At 43.2% G+C, this 18,195-nt stretch overlaps 1 protein-coding gene and 1 long non-coding RNA gene across 4 annotated transcripts in view; one reads left to right on the top strand and one right to left on the bottom strand.

Annotated features, from left to right (window-relative positions):
• LOC309339369 overlaps positions 1 to 18,195 on the bottom strand; it is a 555,996-nt gene that overhangs the window by 469,396 nt on the left and 68,405 nt on the right. The window lies entirely within an intron of this gene.
• Positions 5,150 to 18,195, top strand: part of LAMA4 (laminin subunit alpha 4) — a 78,779-nt gene continuing 65,733 nt past the window's right edge. The window contains 1 exon segment of the mRNA XM_081857569.1: positions 5,150 to 6,036. Coding sequence (XP_081713695.1) covers positions 5,836 to 6,036 — 201 coding nt within the window. The 5' untranslated portion in view covers positions 5,150 to 5,835.

Genomic DNA, 18,195 nt, shown 5'->3' with positions numbered 1-18,195 from the left:
GCTAGATAAACTATGATGTATCCAGGAAACTGTTCGTAGTCTTGTCTTGTCTATCTGAAATGTATCCAAATTCAAATGCACTGGGGGCAGGGCATGTGGGGAACACCGCTGGAGTGATCCCCACCCACTGGAGCTAAGCAGGGGCTGCGCTGTGCTGCTTGCCCGGCCACACAGTGGGGAACCCTACCAGCCAACGCTGCCCTGCTTTAAGGGGTGCACTCATGGCACCCTGTGAGCCCAGTGCTGTTTGAGATACTTGCAAAAGTGGTGAAGAGCTGGCAGGACACATGCCTGTTGTGTCCTTCTCACTCAGAGGGCAGCTTCAGAAGAATGCAACAGCTCACGACACCCTGCCAACCTCGGGGACTGGCAGGGCATTGTGAGGAATGTGCCCCCCCCAAAAAACTAGGACCAGGTTGAAGGCCCCCCAGCCCTGACCACAGTACACCTCCTGGAACGGGAAGTCCCATTGCCTGAGCCGACCACATTCCCAGTGTACATACCCCACTTTGCACTATGTTAGATTCCAATCAAAGTTTCAATTTCTATGTTTTTATCTTGGTTAAAAGTGAGCTAGAAACTGCCCTGTATAAGGTAACTAACAATGGAATAAGAATTTAGGATGTGCCACTTTTAAGCTGCCCTGAGTTCCTTTTGGATGTAGGAGGAAGGTGGGAGTAAAAAATACAATAAATTAAATAAACAGTAGCCACTGAATTTGCTAGGGCCTGAGTTGACATACAATACAACTAGTAGATCATACACAAACTCGCCATTCTCTGTGTGACTTGACTCTGCAGTCTCCTTTTCCTCACAATGCTTCCCAGAGGTATTAATTACTGTTACTGTGGATCATGTGAACTGAAAACCGACAAAAATCATCCACCCACCCAATCTGGCAATAGAAGTCTGAAAGATGCCTGATTGTTGCTTCACTGCCAGTTCTCAGCAACCTCTTTCCTAGCACTCAGAAACAGCCCTTGTTTTGTCGAACTTCCTCTCTGTTCCTCATATAGGGCCAGCCTACTGATAGACATCTTACAGTGAACATTTTATTATTGTGTCCCCTTTCGTTCTTCTCACTTTGTAACATGACCTTCCATGTTTTAAGATCTTATAAGGCTGCAAATATATAGTTGGCCGGGCAAGGAACTATCAAATGCAATCTTTGCTCCACTTTCCCTAAGTTTTTTCCTTGTTCCAATATTTTTCTAAGCACTTTTCTTTTTCTAAAGATAGTGCTCTAACAGCTTTTATGTTTTGCCCTCTTGAAATAGATCTTGCTTCTTAAAAGCAGTATTAAATGAAGCTCTTAGTGTGCATGTGCTTGATGGTTGCAATAGAGACTTGCCTTTCAACCCTTCCTATCTTTTTCCCCAGACACATGCTGTGATCAAGGAAACCAAGAAGAAAATGGGTATCTCATGCCACAGTTTGCAGGATCCACATGTAGAATGGCTCTGCAAATTGCTGGCAAACTGAAAGAGAATTCGAGGAGCAGCTTATGGCCAGTTTCTTACCTATTATTATTATTATTATTATTGCATTTATATCCAACCTTTCCTCCAAGAGCTCAAGATGGCATACATGGTTCTCCCGCTCTCCCTTTCATCCACACAACACCCCTGTGAGGTATGTTAGGCTGAGAGACAGTGAGTGGCCCAAGGTCAATCCACAAGCTTTGTGGCTTAGCAGGGATTTGACTCCTGGTCCTGGAAGGGAAGAAGAGATGGGTTGAAATTGTGAGAGAGGTTTGGAGGAGACATGGAGAATGGAAAAAGGCATATGTGATATGCCCTGTCCTGCCTAGATATGCTAAGGCTTGAACCTGGGACCTTCTGCATGCAAATCAGGTGTTCTATCGCTGGCTATACAAGTGCAACCAAACAAGGCTACAAGACCCTCCCGAATAGGAGGTTCCCAGGGAAGGTGCTCTCCGTTTCCACACAAGGCAAGAAGGGCTTCAGAATGTGTCACAAAACACAAGGGAGCTTATAATAGCTTTCAAGACATTAAAAGTATGACATACCAACAATAGGAAGACGACAATGTGTGTGCATTGATTGAAAAATGAGTCTGTAGAAGGCAATGAATGCACTTTATGGCATGTGTCGAGAACATGTTGCAGAAGGCACTCGCAATAAAACACCAATCTGGAGGGGCACACACACACACTTCATGTCCAAGACATTTTACAGCCTGAAGCAGAGCTCAGTGCCTTTCATATCCCCCCGTGGAAGCCAGTTGGACTAGTGACTGATTTTTTGTTCAGCTGTGGCAAAGAGGTAATGTATTATACTCAAAGGCAGCAGGTTAGTCTAAGGGGCACAGGGCAGGCTATGTGGTAGTCACAGCTCTAACCTCCAACTTGCTCACCACCAACCAGTATCTGCCATCTGAGGCAAGTACATCACTTTGAGGTAGAGTGGGCCAGGCCAGGACATTTGGTCTACTGTGCCATGGGTGCAGTGCACCCCCTCCACCACACAGGGCGCACCGGTGGTGATGGTGGAGTGCGCCCCTAGCAGCAAAGGCAGTGGCAAGGACGGAGCAGCAGGCGGCAGAGGAGGGGCACACCTGCTCAGATAAGCCACCTGAGGTGACCACCTCACCTCGCATCATGGGTGGCAGGTGGCCCTGAACTCATCAAAACCAGTTTCTTTTGAAACTGGATATCCACACAAACATTCAGAAACTGAAAATCAGAATGAAAACTCTCTTCCTTCTAATTCAGATCACAGTCCAGACTGTGTTAAGAGTGGCCACCTGACGTGTTTTGCCAGCCTGTCAGTTTTACCATTGTCTAGGGTAGTTCTCAGCACAGGGTGGTGAAACGGCCAGAAAACCTGGTCAGTGTAGCCATTTTACCTTTCCCTCTTTGCCTTACAGATTAGTGGTGTGACAGCAGCGGAGAAAAAGACCACCCAGAGTCCAGGCATTCCCTCTCCCTTTTCACGGAAATATGAAGCTGCCTTATACAGAGTCTGGCCGTTGGTCTATCTAGCTCACTATTGTCAGCACTGACGGATAGCAGCTCTTCAAGGTTTCAGGTAGCCCTTCCTGGAGATCCTTACAACCCCCCTCCAACCAGCCTTCAACCTTGGAAGGGTTAGAATTGCTCTATAAACCAACATTTAAAAAATTCAAAGCATTAATGTCAAAATTCAAGGTAGCATCTAACCATATGTTTATTTTATTTTTGTTGAAATTAAATATTAAGTTTTTAAAGAGCATGTAAAGCAGTAGTGTCATGAACTGGCAGAACAAGGAAGAGGAGGAAGAATAGGATTCCAGCGAGAGGTGTAGCTGGGACGGGCACACACTGGGGATGGGGAAGGAGAGGTTGGTGGCAGGGGTGGTGGAAGATGCACAGGAACCAGAGCAGCAGGACCCATCACCAGAGCCAGATGAGCCCCTTTCCCCATGAACACAGTGGGCTCTGGGGCATAGGGAGCAGTGAGAGGGGTGCTCTAGGAGGCTGAGGCAGGCAAGGGCCCACCCTAGTCCAAACCCTAGCTGGGGATGTGGGGTTTGGCCATCTCTGGGAGGAGCTTGTGATTCCTCAGCTGGAAGAGGCTTGGAACATGTGAGAGTCACATGACTCATCGAGCGCAGATGCCTCAGTCAGCATGCAGAGTATAAAAAGGTAGCGCTGTGGGTTAAACCACAGAGCCTAGGTCTTGCCGATCAGAAGGTCGGCGGTTCAAATCCCCGTGACGGGGTGAGCTCCCATTGCTTGGTCCCTGATCCTGCCAACCTAGCAGTTCAAAAGCACGTCAAAGTGCAAGTAGATAAAAAGGTATCGCTCCAGCGGGAAGGTAAACGGCGTTTCCGTGCGCTGCTCTGGTTCGCCAGAAGCGGCTTAGTCATGCTGGCCACATGACCCGGGAAGCTGTACACCAGCTCCCTTGGCCAATAAAGCGAGATGAGCGCTGCAACCCCAGAGTCAGCCACAACTGGACCCAATGGTCAGGGGTCCCTTTACCTTTACCTTAGAGCTAAGGAGCTGTGTCTGCTCAGCTGCTCATGTTGATGGACCTCAGCTTGGATGCTCCAGGGTCTGTGTGGGACTGTGCTTCAGTTTGGACATGTGGATTAACCCCAGACTGGGGACTTGACATATTGACTTGCTGCCAGGTAGGCCAGGGGCTCAGGACAAGTAGCCAGGTAAGACAACAATGTACTAGCCAAGTTAAAAGGTGGATTAAATCATTTTCACCTGGAGATGGCATTTCACAACTGGCATAGAGAAGGTCCAATCCACATTCCCCATTTGCCTAGTCTCAGTAGATGAGGGTACCCAACAAGGACCTTGGGCAGTTTCATATGGGAGTAGGTGATTCTTGAGTTACCCTTATTCCAAGCCGTTTTCTAGGTCAGCATCAGCACTTGTCACTGAACCTAGAAACAGGGTGCCACTTAACATGTTACAGAACTGACAAGACATATAGCTACTGCATTTTGAATTGCCTGAAATTTGATAAATTTTCAAGGGCAGCCCCATGTGCAGCACACTGCAGTAGTCAAGCATGGCTGTTACTTGAGGCATGGGTGACAATGGTCACTTACAGGGTTGTTGGAAGGATGTCTGGGCAAAATCCTATCTCCCCCCAAAACATCTTTGCATGATAACATTACACCTATAGGCAGTATTTTTACAGTGCTGCTTGGTCAGAGAGTGGGAGAGGACACCTGATCTACAGCACTAAACTGATTAGGGGAGGGGAGAAAGGCTTTGGGGAGAATCAGAAGGGAGAAAAAGATCCAGGTAGGAACTGGAATGCTTAAAGGAAAAGGTGACAACCCTGCTTAAGAGCCTTGGAAACATTAGTCCACATGCTGATGTCAAGAGACTTTACAGGGTCCATTCCAACCAGTATAGTTGGCAGGCATCTATACACTAAGAGCCTTGTTTCAGGGACCTCACAAAGCATCTCTTGAAGAGGAAAACAAGTTGGTCTTTGTAAATAAAAGTTCATGCATTTGCGTAATGAAGTCCCTTTCCAAAACAGTGCTGAATGATACTCTTTTTCTTTTTCTTTTTGCAAGCAGACATGATGATGAGGAGTAGGGCTGAGGAGAATTAGGACGGCTAATTAACTGTGTTCAGCTGCACATTTCCCTGCAAAGTATGGTCTTGCGATTCTCGTGAACCTGATCCTTTGGTCAAAAGAAAAGGCGCTTCAACTCCTCCCAACATTTAGAATGCCTAGAATCTCTTCTGTCTGTTGAGACTGCAAACATATTATTTTTTAATTCACATTTTCTGTGACTGAAAGTGCTTTAAAACATTCCGAGAGTCCATCTGACTCGGGAAGCTTCTTATTAATTAAACCCTGATTGTGGGGCTTGGCAGTAGGAAGAGAGGAAGCAGTCTGACCCGTGTGTGTGTGTGAATGGCAAAGTTTGAGTGGGTGGCGAGGAAGGTGGAAAAGGAGTGATGATAATAACAACTTGAAGGAAGCCAGAGCTTTGAATGCAGCCTCAGTCTGTATCCTGACAGAGTGAAGATAAGGTGGCAGCACAGCTCATGGTGCTTTCCTGGAATACAATCCGCATTTTGACACTCTCTGTTTAAGCACTGCCCATCTGTATGTTATTCAGCCGGAGCCTCTAGGGAGACAGAGGAGCTACAGGCACGGAAAGGCAGCGAGCGAAAGCAAAGGCACTCCTTTTAATAAGGATCTGCTGAAGAGCTGCCTTAGAAGTGCCACCTCTGGAAGCTGGAAGTTAAAACAACTGAGGCGCCACTAAACCAAAGGGGGTGCGATTAAAGCAGGAGCAGAAATCAGTGCTCGGAAGCTGCAGAATCACTGCTGGATGTGAGGGGAGGAGATGGCTTTGATCTTGGCCTGGCCCCTGGTTTCTCCTCTATTCTTCTGCCTGGGATATCTCTCCCTCAGCTCTGCCTCAACGGAGGGCAACATTTTTCATGCTGACATTGAAGGCAGCTCAGCAGTCGGAAGCCAAGAAGACACCCTTATCAGAGGGCAGCAACAATCTGTATCTTTTCGAAGTTGGCCGCATTTTGCTGAGGTAGAGTAACTCTTCTGTCTGTTGACCTTTCTCCTTCTTTGTACTGTTTTCAGCACTCCCCCTCCGCTAACCCCTTTGTGTTTTTATAGTGTCTCCATTTGGCTCAAGAGAATGTAATCCACTGGGTGTTTTGTAGTGGGAGTGTGGAGTTTTCTGGATTTAAGGCATTTCAAGGGAAACTCTAAAATATGCCCTCCCCACCCCCGTCCAAAATGTACATGTCACGCTGCCTTCTTTGAATAGGCTGTTGTATTAAAAAGTCATGTTCACTTGCTTGGATTTCATGCAAGAGCAGTAGAACGAGTCTGTCCCCCCAAAGCAGCGTTTCAGGTGGATAGATTTATCAGTGCACATTTTAAAAACCTGCTACTTTTTTTGAGATTTTAATGCCTTTGGGTATCCAGAAAGGAGGAGCTTTTATGGGGGTGGGCAGCATGTGACAGGAGGGGGGCACTCTCAAACACAGTGTGTACAAAGTCTGGGGTGTATTTCAGTGCTTTTGACTGTGCTGATGGGCATGTGTCAATCCCATTCATTTCAGTGTGAAATCATTGATCTATGTCTGTCAGGGCCCACCTATCCTGAAAGTCCCTCTCATGTCTAATCTTGTAGTGTAGGAAAGGTGTGTATTTTTTCTGGCTTCACAGCTCACTTCTCTTCAAATCAGTACTGCTTAAGAAATCCTTGCATGATAGGAAGATGGTTGCCAACCTATCAGAAATGCTGTGGCAGTGGATTTTGTTGTTTTGCCAGGGGTTGGACTAAATAACCTTTTGAACCCCTTTCGATTCTATGTTTATGTGATCACCACATCCAGCGATCTCTTGGGGACATAGGAGCTCTGGTTATGCACACTTTTACTTTTACGAGTGAAAGTGTATACTGTATATGTACAAAGTGATACATGTTCACGGTTGCATGTATTCGGTGTGAATTAGGAGCCCTGCATGTATGGGAGTCCTGTATGCACAGACCAATATTTGTATTGGGGTCTATGGTTTTAAATAAACATGTGACTTGTAGGAGCATTCCCATGGGATGAAAGCCTAATGAGGGAAATGGCCGCAAATCCTGTTGGTTTCAGCGGGATGTGTATGCCTCTATTAGGGTGCCAAACAGGAGCCTATAGTTCCTGCAAGAAATCTATATGAAAAAATATGTGCAGCTAGAACTGTTTGTTGACTTGTAAGTAGCCACCCCAGAATTCCATGGGGTTTCCTTCTAAGTTAGCAATGGAAAACAAGCAGCTGAGGAAACACCTGCAGAAATGAAATGAAAAGAGAAGCTTAAAATGCTTTTGACTTTGCCAGAAATAATGGCGATACTTTAGTGATATTTAAAAACAAAAAAACAGAAAATGTTGAAGGTGCTCTTACTCTCATATTTGTGTACACACTTAAAGGACTATCTAATGTGTCCATGCGAACCTTCCAGAGCATCAGTGTGGTTAGAGAAGTGCTGTGCATGGGCACCAGGAAGAGATATTAGGCTGGCAAACATGGGAAACAGGGCCTTGTCAGTGATGGCACTTACAGAACTCCTTCCCTCAGGAAATGGGATCAGCTCTGTCCCCATTGTCATTTGTGTTTCTTTTTCAGATTGCTTTCAGTTAGCAGCGCAGATTAGGTTGCTATTTGTTTCTTAGTAGCCCTATCTTTAATCTTTGTGCAGGAATGGAATGGAATTGTTATGATTGCTATGATTTTACTGTTTTTTATTTGTTTTAATATTGTATATGTTTAAAACTAGTTTTTATCAGGTTTTTGTATGGGAAAGTACGTATTATACAAGGTAGCTAGCAAATCCATGCACCAACACAACAGATATTGTTGGCATAATGGATTCCCGTCCGCCCCCCAGGCATCCCCCCCCCACAAAAATATACTCCTTTGGTAGAGGTGTGCAGTGGTGGAGAGAGGGACAAGAGGTCTAGTCAGCTGCTGTTGGAAGCCACCTATATCAGCTCCCCAAAGGGGTGCTATCTAGATTCTTTTAGACTCCAACTCCCATCAGCACCCAATCAGCATGGTCAATTGTCAAGGGTAATGGCAGCTGTAGCCCATCTAGAAACACCATATAATGCCCTATATAATAAATACATCATTTGTTTTCTTGAAATCTTAGATAGTTGGAACTCATTGGTTTGGTAGCAGTTGAACAGAACTATGTTGAAAAAACAAGAATTACAAACAAGAGAACAGCATAACATGAGGTTATGGAATGGGAGTAAGTACCTCCTGTGGAGGTGACTCAATGTAGCAGGCAAATTAAGACACATAAGGTCATGGGAAAGGAAGGAGTGTGTATCTTGGCGCCAGATCTTGAAAATGAGCAGAGATTAGCACAGCAATGTGAATATCACAGTAATGACATGTTCCAGTTACCAGCACTACTACACATAACACGACTGATAAATGAACAGCAGTCTTGGTTGAAGCTCAACATTTTTGGTATTTAATTCATATACAGCATTTTTTGCTTTTCCTCCAAGAAGTTCAGCATGCATGGTTCTTCTGAGGTAGGTTAGGCTGTGAGATGGTGACTGGGCCAAGGTCACCCAATGAGCATCATGCCTGAGTGGGAATTTGAACCTGGCTCTTGCTGCTCCTAATCCAGCACTCTAACCACTATGCCACACTGGCACATATGGCTGAATCAAGATTCAACTAAGGGTGAATTTATTATAAACAAAACTGTCATTCTATTATTCCATCAGGATTTCCTTCCAGTGTGTTCTGATATGTTGATCTCAATAAATATGCCTGTCATTCAAAATCACTCAAAGCTTACCATTTTTGGGTGGGTGGTAAGATATGGTTAACTAGAAAGTAGCCCTGTTCAGGTGCTGGTGTTCCCTTAGAGTTCCAGCTCATAGCAACAGCCTGTGTGCAGGCTTCCCTCTCTTCAGACCTTCTGCCAGTACTTGGACAACCTCAGGTAAGGGCCAGCCTAGGGCGCAGTGCCAAGGACAAAGTTAGCACCTATGACACTGCTATGGCTCTCCATGCAATTTGAATCATGTGGGCACTGACTTCAGGATCAGGCTAAAGTTGATAAGGCTAGCCTTCGTCATTTGTAACTTGGAGGAAGGAGTTAGGGATGTAAGGAGAGAGCAATTTCCATCCCACCTTGTGTTTGTTGCAATCAGCACTGTTTCTTTGCCTCTGCAGTTTGGCTTCCACTAAAACATATGTAATTCATCTCACGGGCCGGTATAGCAAAAACTAGCATAATTAATTATGTAATTAATTTAAGTGCATTTCAAAGGAAGGACAACATTTTTAAAAAACTGCAAAAATGATGTACAGTGGTACCTCGGGTTACAGACGCTTCAGGTTACAGACGCTTCAGGTTACAGACTCCGCTAACCCAGAAATAGTACCTCGGGTTCAGAACTTTGCTTCGGGATGAGAACAGAAATCGTGTGGCGGCAGCGGAAGGCCCCATTAGCTAAAGTGGTACCTCAGGTTAAGAACAGTTTCAGGTTAAGAACAGACCTCCAGAACGAATTAAGTTCTTAACGCGAGGTGTCACTGTAATTATTTAAATGTTAGTGTACTAAAAAACCGAAACCTGCTCATATTCACTTTTATGATCTCTATTCCTGACCAGACAAGCATGCAAACTGTGACAATTTCTGTTCACATTTCAGTTTCTGATGGAATTGTCTGAGATTCCCTAAGAGCGAGCATGAATATAGACCATAATGTGGTGGGAAAATTGCCTGTTTAGAAGTTTGTTGAAATTAATAGTTAAGAAATAGGATCACCACCTGCTGCTTGGTGAACAAAGTATTTGATTTAAGATCAAAATGTACTTTGTAACCTGGGTGGGACATAAATGCTAGCTTGGAGCAGAGAGTGGTCACAACTTAACCAAAATTCAAGGGGGCAACTAAACATGTGCTTTAACCTTTCGCATAATCAGTGGATTAAGGAAGGAGTGGAAAGAGCATGAGATCACCCCTCTCAGCCCACACAAAACAAATGATAGCTGAGTGCAATCTGGGATTTCTAGCTCCACATTTTATATTGGGCTAGGTTTTACAAAACACATTTATTTTTTCCTTTAAGAGACATGGTTAGAACCATGCAGACACGTCTTCTGTACATTCTTTAACTAGATTGGAATTTACAGTGAGGAAACAGAGTAATTTTTTCAGCGCAGCTTAGGAAAGATCTCCTCATGCTGATCATTTGTGTACCACATGTAGGTGGCCCCATGGAATGTAGGCAAACTGCTACCAAGCAGCAGACAAGATACCTGCCAGCCATTATAGCTCAGTGGCAATCAACCATGTAGTAGGAAGGACCAATCTGAGTAATGCAGCTATTGTCCCACCTCGTCCATTGCACCATCTTGAATAGAGCACTGCATACTTTTGCAGCTTTGGATGGGCCACACATTGTCTGGTGAGGCCTGTTATTGGCTGAATTCCTGAACAATGAAAGAGAGGGGACTTCCCCACCCCTGTTAAATGACTGATCCTTCTGAGAGATAGACCACAGAAAACCTCCCTTCCTTTGTATCAATAGTTGCCATGACATCAATTGATAGATTGGGGATCTCTGTTCATATGGTGAGACACCAAGCCCTTGCAACATCTAACTAGGCCATGGGCAGCCTTTGATCATCCAGCCAACAAGTGGACTCCTATGGAGAGGATGGGGTATGAGGACTTCCTGGTCACAGCTGAGCTTTCCTGGGCAACACAGATTTACTGAGCTTTGGTGTGTTATTGTATTCTATGATTGTTATCTAGTCATAACTTCTGGCTTGCTTCTTGCTCCTGCTCTGGACTCTTCCTGATGGATGCTTCCTGTGTTGGCAGCATCTCTGCAGGGTTTCAGACACGACATCCCCAGCCCTACCTGAGATGCTGGAGATTGAACCCTGGACCTTCTGCATGCAAATAAGATGTTCTACCACTGAGCTATGGACTTTTTGTCCTTATTTGTCAGGCATGATGCCTTGAGGAAGCATCCATGCAAGTTTCATGAAACATTCAGGGGAAATACCCAAATTACTAGAATAGAAGAGGTAAAAAATGAGAGTAAATAAAATAAAAGTAGAACAAAACAAAGACATCCAAACTGAACGAAGTGCAGCTTTAAAAACAAAACTATTTTTCCTTTGCACATCCCTGCACAAAAATGAGTAGCTGTACTCAGCCAAACCATTCAGACTCAGGATTGCCCTGAATCTGAAAGTATATGAAACAAGTCATTTTATGAGCTTTATTTTTATATAATTTTTTTTCACTCAGAAATCCTTCTTGATTTATTTCTTAGTCCAAATATTGACTTGGGTTGGCCTCTCTCTCCTAAACAGACATAGTCTGTTAGTCATGCTCAGCAGTGCCAGTTTTTATAAAGGGTGGTTTCATGAGAACCACATAAGCAATTCATAGAATGTTCCGAGGTGGACTACAGTTTCTGAAAAACCACTAGGAAAATATAGCACTATATAGTGAAGAAAAGCATATTGAATACATACATAGGCAATTATGGCATGTCAGATGAATGCCACACAGAAATTTTCCTACAAATGATTTGGTCATAGACTGTCCATGCTGAAAACATATTTCCTTTGAAATATCTAGTGTGGAATTCTAAACAAAATATACACCTTTATTAGCTAGAAAGGGTTGTTCTTTTATTCTGGTGAAAATATAATATGAGCCTGTTTGAGACAAGAAAAGCTGCAGAGAAGAGAAAGATTAAGGAGAACAACCATTAATGTACATCTGTTTCTCTTTTCCCAATGTGATAGTTATTAGTTAAAGGTAAATAATGGAGGGAAATGCAAGAGAGGCAGAGAGTGGTGGATGAGGCCTTCAAGGACATTTAAGCTGTGTCCCACTCCCACAAAGATAGCTCCCCAGCTGTCTGGGAGCATAAAGGTCTCAGGAAAAGAGAGTGTCGCCTTGAGGAAGAATGAAGCATTCCCTTAGAAGGGCCCATTCCTTGAGGGACTCCTCTTGTGCTGAGGAAACTTCTCTGGAGGCTTGGAGATTGGGTGATTCAACCGTTAGGAACATAAATAGTTGGGTGTGCAGTGGGCATACGGATGGCAGGGTGAATTGCCTGACTGGTGCAAAGGTTGCGGGTGTTGCCCTTTGCTTATATAACATGGAAGAGTTATCTGAGGAGGGGTCAGTGGTTTGTTTGTCACCAGTGACATGGGGAAATGCAGTTGTTGAGATGCTGGAAGCCAAATTTAGTTTGCTAGGTAGGAGACTGAGAGCTGAGACCTCCAATGTAGCTTTCCCTAAAATGCTACCAGTTCCACATGGAAGGTTAGCTAGATGGACTCAGGTTTGTAGTCAATGTGGATGAGGTATTGGGAAGAGGGGTTTGCATTTGTTGGGCACTGAGAAACATTCTGGGGCAAGCTGGGCCTGTATAAAAGGAACAGGCACCACTTGAACCAGGATGGAACCAAACTGTTGGCACGTAAAATCATAAAGGTGTCAGAGCATATTTTAAAGCGATTGAAGGGGAAAGGGAGCCGACAAGAGCTGAGAAGGCTCCGGTTCAGAATGAATCTCCCCACCTGGGATGAAGATGATAAAGTAGATGAAAATTTAAATGGAGGTGGCAGGCGACTAGGTGTTGTGAGTGTAGGGGCACAGGACAGCAATTCAGAGGCGCCAAAGCACTTCAGAACAAAATGCAAGTACCAAAGACACTTAAAGAAAGAGACTGCGTGCAAGCATTTATATGCTAATGCTAGAAGCTTCCGAACCCAGATGGGTGAACTGGAACGGAAGCTTGGTCTTGGAGGATGGTATTGATATTTTGAGTATAACAGTAACCTGGTGGGATGGAGAGAACCAGTAGGACATGGTTGTCTCTGGAAATAAGCTCTATAGGAAAGTCAGAGAAGGACATCACAAAGGTGGTGTTGCTCTGTCTGTCACAGAGAGCATTAAGTAGTAAACAGCTTGATAAACATGTCAACCCAGTGAATAGTATTTTAGGGATAGTTAGAAAATGAATTGAAGATACAACGGCCAACATCAAAATGCTGTTATACAACTCAGTGGTGCTGAGCTAGATGGGTCATTGGCCTGATCCAATAGGCTCTTATGTTCTTAGCTGGCTCAGATTCAGCTAACCCGGTACGCTAGAAGAAGCCAGTGCAAGGGCTTCTACCTGCCCAATGGGGTTTTCCCCAGTCTCCCCCCCCCCCAAGAATGCCCAGAATGGTGCTCGGGGGAAGAGAGAGGAGGTTGTTCCATGTAGCAAGCAGGGATGCTTGCGCCGATCAGAAGAGCACAGCGCTGAATTCCTCCACCTGAGACCAAAGTAGTCAGGGATGGAGAGCAAGGTGGGAGGCAGGTAGCTTAAAAGTCCACAGATTGTTACAGGTCTTTAATTATATTAAGTATGCCATTTATTGAAGATGCCTACCTGCCTTTTTACATTTCTTTATTTTATTTCACATCAAAGCTGCTCAACATCTAAGAAACTTGCATGTTTAATTAAATGCACACCACCCAACTGTCATTTTCTATCTAGTGTGCCCTGTGAACTGATATGAGGAAAAATAACCTGTAGTGCACAACATCTGAAGCCATGAGATAAAATGACATAAATTTACACCTTATATTAATTTTTTTAGCAAGGAAAAGCCCCGCCCCAATGCATATAAATAACAACAGAATGACAGATTACCAGCAGTGTCAAACCTTGTGGGGCACATTGCTATGGATGGCATTTTTTATGATAGCAAGCTTTGGAATTAAACAAATTATGAGGCAAGAAATAATTTATACCCTAGAAATCTTGCAAACAGCAAGCATGTTTTTCCCCCCCTTTGTAGGAAAGAATCCCTTTTAAGTTAAGGCTTTGTCTATCTCACTGTATATGGAAAATATGAGTGTGCACTTTCATAGAGAATGCCTAACTGCGAAGTGTTTATACTGGAATCAACCCCATCTCTAAATCACTCTCTGTTGCTGAATGGTATTTTGTTTTGCATTTGAACTAGGAGAGGAGCAGCCATGTGGAAGCTTCAGCAACAGAAGAAAACTAGATTTTACCATAGCAATAGATGATCTGATTTAAAAGCTACCCCGACCCAATATACACACAGAGAGACTTGTGCTTTTTCCTCAACTGCTGTTCAGCTGCATTCAAGTGCTGTGACACACTTCATGATCAGGAAACAGACTTTGCTCGTAGTACAAATGATAAGCTCATGCTTAATTGATTTGAACAAAGGCAACCTTTTGCCCATTCCCAAGCAGGAAAATTTCCACTGCAGCTTTTATAGAATCCTTGTTGTCATGACCAGGCCTGGCACCCATAGTCAGCCAAGCTGGGCATAGGTTGAAGGCCCCAGGGGATCAGAAGGGCTCCTCACCAACCTGACCAAGGAATGTTGACTCTCACCATCCTTCTCACTGAGCCACAGCATGGGTCTTTTGACGTTGGTAGTGCTGCTTTTGAATGGGAGCGAAATTTTGTTTTCCTCTGTGGTTGCTTAATATAACTAAAATGTTGGACACTGCATTTTGGATAAATTAAGATGGTGGGTAGCCACCACTGATGGGAACCAACTTTGGCTCACATTCAAAAGCTTTACTGCCCACCTGCCCACTGTGCTGAAATGCCATATGGGGTGGGACAGCAGGGAGGGCAGTTTGAGTGGTGGTATTGTTACTGCTTTGGCAGCAGCAAAGAAAGTATTATGGCTATATGCATACCCTCCAACATTTCTCCGATGAAAATAGGGACATCCAATTCCATAATGATAATTTTTGTATTTGCACCCTGCACATCTTACTGGGTTGTCCCAGCCACTCTGGGCAGCATAAAAACATAATAAAACATTAAACATTTTTTTAAAAAAAACCATTCCCTATAAAGGATTGCATTTAGATGGCTCGGGGGTCAGATAACTCCATACCCTCCAACATTTCTCCAATAAAAATAGGGACATCCAATAGAAAAGTGGGACATTCTGGTATCAAATTAGAAACCAGGATGGCTTCTCTAAATCAGAGACGTACCTGGAAAATAGGGACACTTGGAGGGTCTGTACATGTGTGGATGTTGAAGTGCGGTGGGCCCATTGGCAGCATTGTGCCTAAAGTTGGGCATCAGCTCTGCTCATGTAGATAGACTGAACATGTCAGGGAAGGAGCACAATTATGGTGGCAGACCTTGTCCTGTCCTTAATATGTTCACCAGTTCTTCTCAACAGAGCCTATGAACATAAAAGCCCTGTGCACCATTGAGAATCCAGGTTTTGCTGGTTCCAAGATTATGTAAATGTGTTCATACAATTTTTGTATGGGTGTATCGATATGTGCATACAATTTCTGTATGGGTATAGGATATGTACAGAAAACCCAAAGAGCTACCTGTTTAGATATTAGATGATTCATTAGTAATTTTAATAATGGAGATTTGTTTGACTTATGTGAGTGTTTGGTTATTTCTCTTCTTCATTGTAATGATAATGAAGTTCATATAGAGTAGATAATAGGGGCAGCATTCTTCCAACCCCAAGGGCTACCACTTGCACAATGGGGCTTCCCTCCTCTCTTCTTCCTGAGCACCTTCACACCCCTTGGGGGATTGTGAGTACCCTCAGAACAGCACACAAGGTGAAGGCTTTGTTCGGTCTCACAAGCTGATAAGCTTGCACAGCACAGATGGAATGTTCAATATAGTGTAGTGTTGATTTCCACCCTATGATTATTTGGAATGTCCTGAAGTTGTAAGATATGCCTTTTGTATTCCAGTAAAATAGGTCTGATAAAGTAGATTACAGTAATAGGTTAATAACCATGAATGCCATTTCACTGGACAAGCTATGAGTTTCCCTATCCAGTTATTCAGTATTCATGGTTACTAATAAATATAATAATTAATTATGATATATACTAAACTATATGATACTATGTGGTGTGTTTTATTTATTGTTTTTGACTACTGTGGTTATATTTGTAACTATGTAATTTGTTTCATGCTGTAAGCCACCTTGAGCATGTTTTTAGCTATGGAAAGGTGACATACAAATAAAATTATGTATGTATGTATGTTTATTGTATCAGTATTCCATAGCACAGATTTAAATTAAATTATGTGCATTATCATCTAACAAGTTTGTTCCTCTTAGACCAGATTCTAAAATCACTTGCCTGAACCACTGGGTGTGTTTAATCATTCCACATAGCACATTGCACACTGCAGCTGTGAAACAGTAGTAATTTTCATCACCATCAATATACGTATTGTGGGATTGTGTTTATTCAGAAAGTACTGGCTTTTTTACATTTGACTTTTCAGAACTGAATCCAATGCAGTAAACTGGTTAGTGAGGAAAAGGGGGAAGGGTCTCTAGACAAAAGATATTAGGCAGCGGCTGTTCATAATAATAATAAAACACTTTCCAAAGGAAAACTTAGGGCCTCTCTGATGATGAGCCAAGTACAAACAATGTCATTGCGTCAGAAGCAATGAGGTTAGAAATGTGAAATGACATCCAAGCTCTTTTCATCAACAAGGAAAACATTCAATTTAGACAGGGCTGAAAGGTAACCTATAAATAACAAATGTGAATTGCCTGAAATAGAATGGTGAGAAAGTGAAGACTGGAGTTTAATGCTTCACCACCCTGAGCTATGAGGCCTTCCTCTACCTAACAGACCATAACAACAAACAAGCCTCATCACTGCCATGGATGGTTTGGTTACAAGGCGTTGCTTTATGGGTCAATTTTGGGGGTCTGTTCCTCTGCAGTAATTTCCCCATAACCACCTTTCTTTTGCAGTCTTTAAAGTCAATGCAAACATGATTCCTCAGAGCAGAACTTATTCATTTACTTCAGTGGTTGTGTAAAGTATCTTGGGAGAAATGCCATTTAACAAACTTCCATAACCACAGCAGAAGTGAACTGGTTATTATTTAAAAGGCATGAGTGTCTTGTGCACATACCAAGAAAATTATACTAGAAGAATACCATATAAGCAGGAATAATAATCAGTTCTCCTTCTTCCTTGAATGGACTTGTGTATGACTAAAGTAGGCATGGCTCGAGATTATTTTTATTCCACAACTTTCAGTATTATATATGACTTTTGTTCTTGATTATCTTTCCTTATTTTCTTTGGTTAACTGGGCTATGGCAGTGAGAAAATGTAGCTTGTCTTGTAGTGCCCAAGGCAGACTACACAGGAACTGTTCAGTGAGCACCAAATAAGGCAAACCCCCATTCATTAGGGCATTGGGGCCCTGGTGGATCAGGCCAATGGCCCATCTAGTCCTGTATCCTGGTCTCACAGTGGCCAACCGGATGCTTATGGGAAGCCCAGAGGCAGAACCTGAGCAAAATAGCACTCTCCCCACCTGTGACTGGTAAAACATAGCTGTCATGAACATGTCCTGTCCACCATTGAGCAACATATATATCAAGACAATGTTAGAGTTAGATCAGGAATGTGAAACCATCATATAATGGGTATACAGAATGAATTATAGTTGTACATAAAAGGAAAAACTTGATAGAATCATCATTATGAAATGTAAAGTGTAATGGTTGGAGATGCTATTGCGAAAAAATGAAGGAATGCTTTGAAGATTGACGAACAGAATATAGAAGTGCTGGCAGATGTTCATCCAGATGTTTTGAGGAGGAGGAGAGCTCTGTGTCCTAGGGAAGAATGTATTTGATACAGATGGATCATCCCCCTTAGGTTCCATGTATTTATGATAAAGAACGGGTTACTGTACATAATACCAATGAGGAACGACCACTTTCAAAAACAAATAAGCAACAGCATGCAGAAAATAAGTAGTTAAAAGAAGTTAAGATCAGGCTGAGACTATGCCTTCAGTTTGGCAGTCCCTGCCCTGTAGAACTCCCTGCCAGTTAAGGCTTGGCAGAAATCATTCCTCCCTTCTTTTAGACATCTCCTAAAAACTGTGTTACTCAGATGGGCCTTTGCAATGTGAATACCAACCAGTACAAATTGTTTACTAATCTTTTTGCTAATACTTTTATTTCTCTTCTTGTTGTAATTTTTTAAGCAGTATACTGCTTGACTATATTGTTTTGCAAGTGCAGTCTATAAATATTTTTACAAATTAATATGTGTAGAATGTATGGTTAAAAAGAAAGAAAGAATAGAGGAGCAACAGAGGT

Source organism: Podarcis erhardii (assembly GCF_964252035.2).
Source record: "Podarcis erhardii genome assembly, chromosome: 3".
NCBI lineage: Eukaryota > Metazoa > Chordata > Lepidosauria > Squamata > Lacertidae > Podarcis > Podarcis erhardii.
The sequence above is the reverse complement of the archived record's forward strand: the minus strand, read 5'-3'. Positions and strand labels throughout refer to the sequence as shown.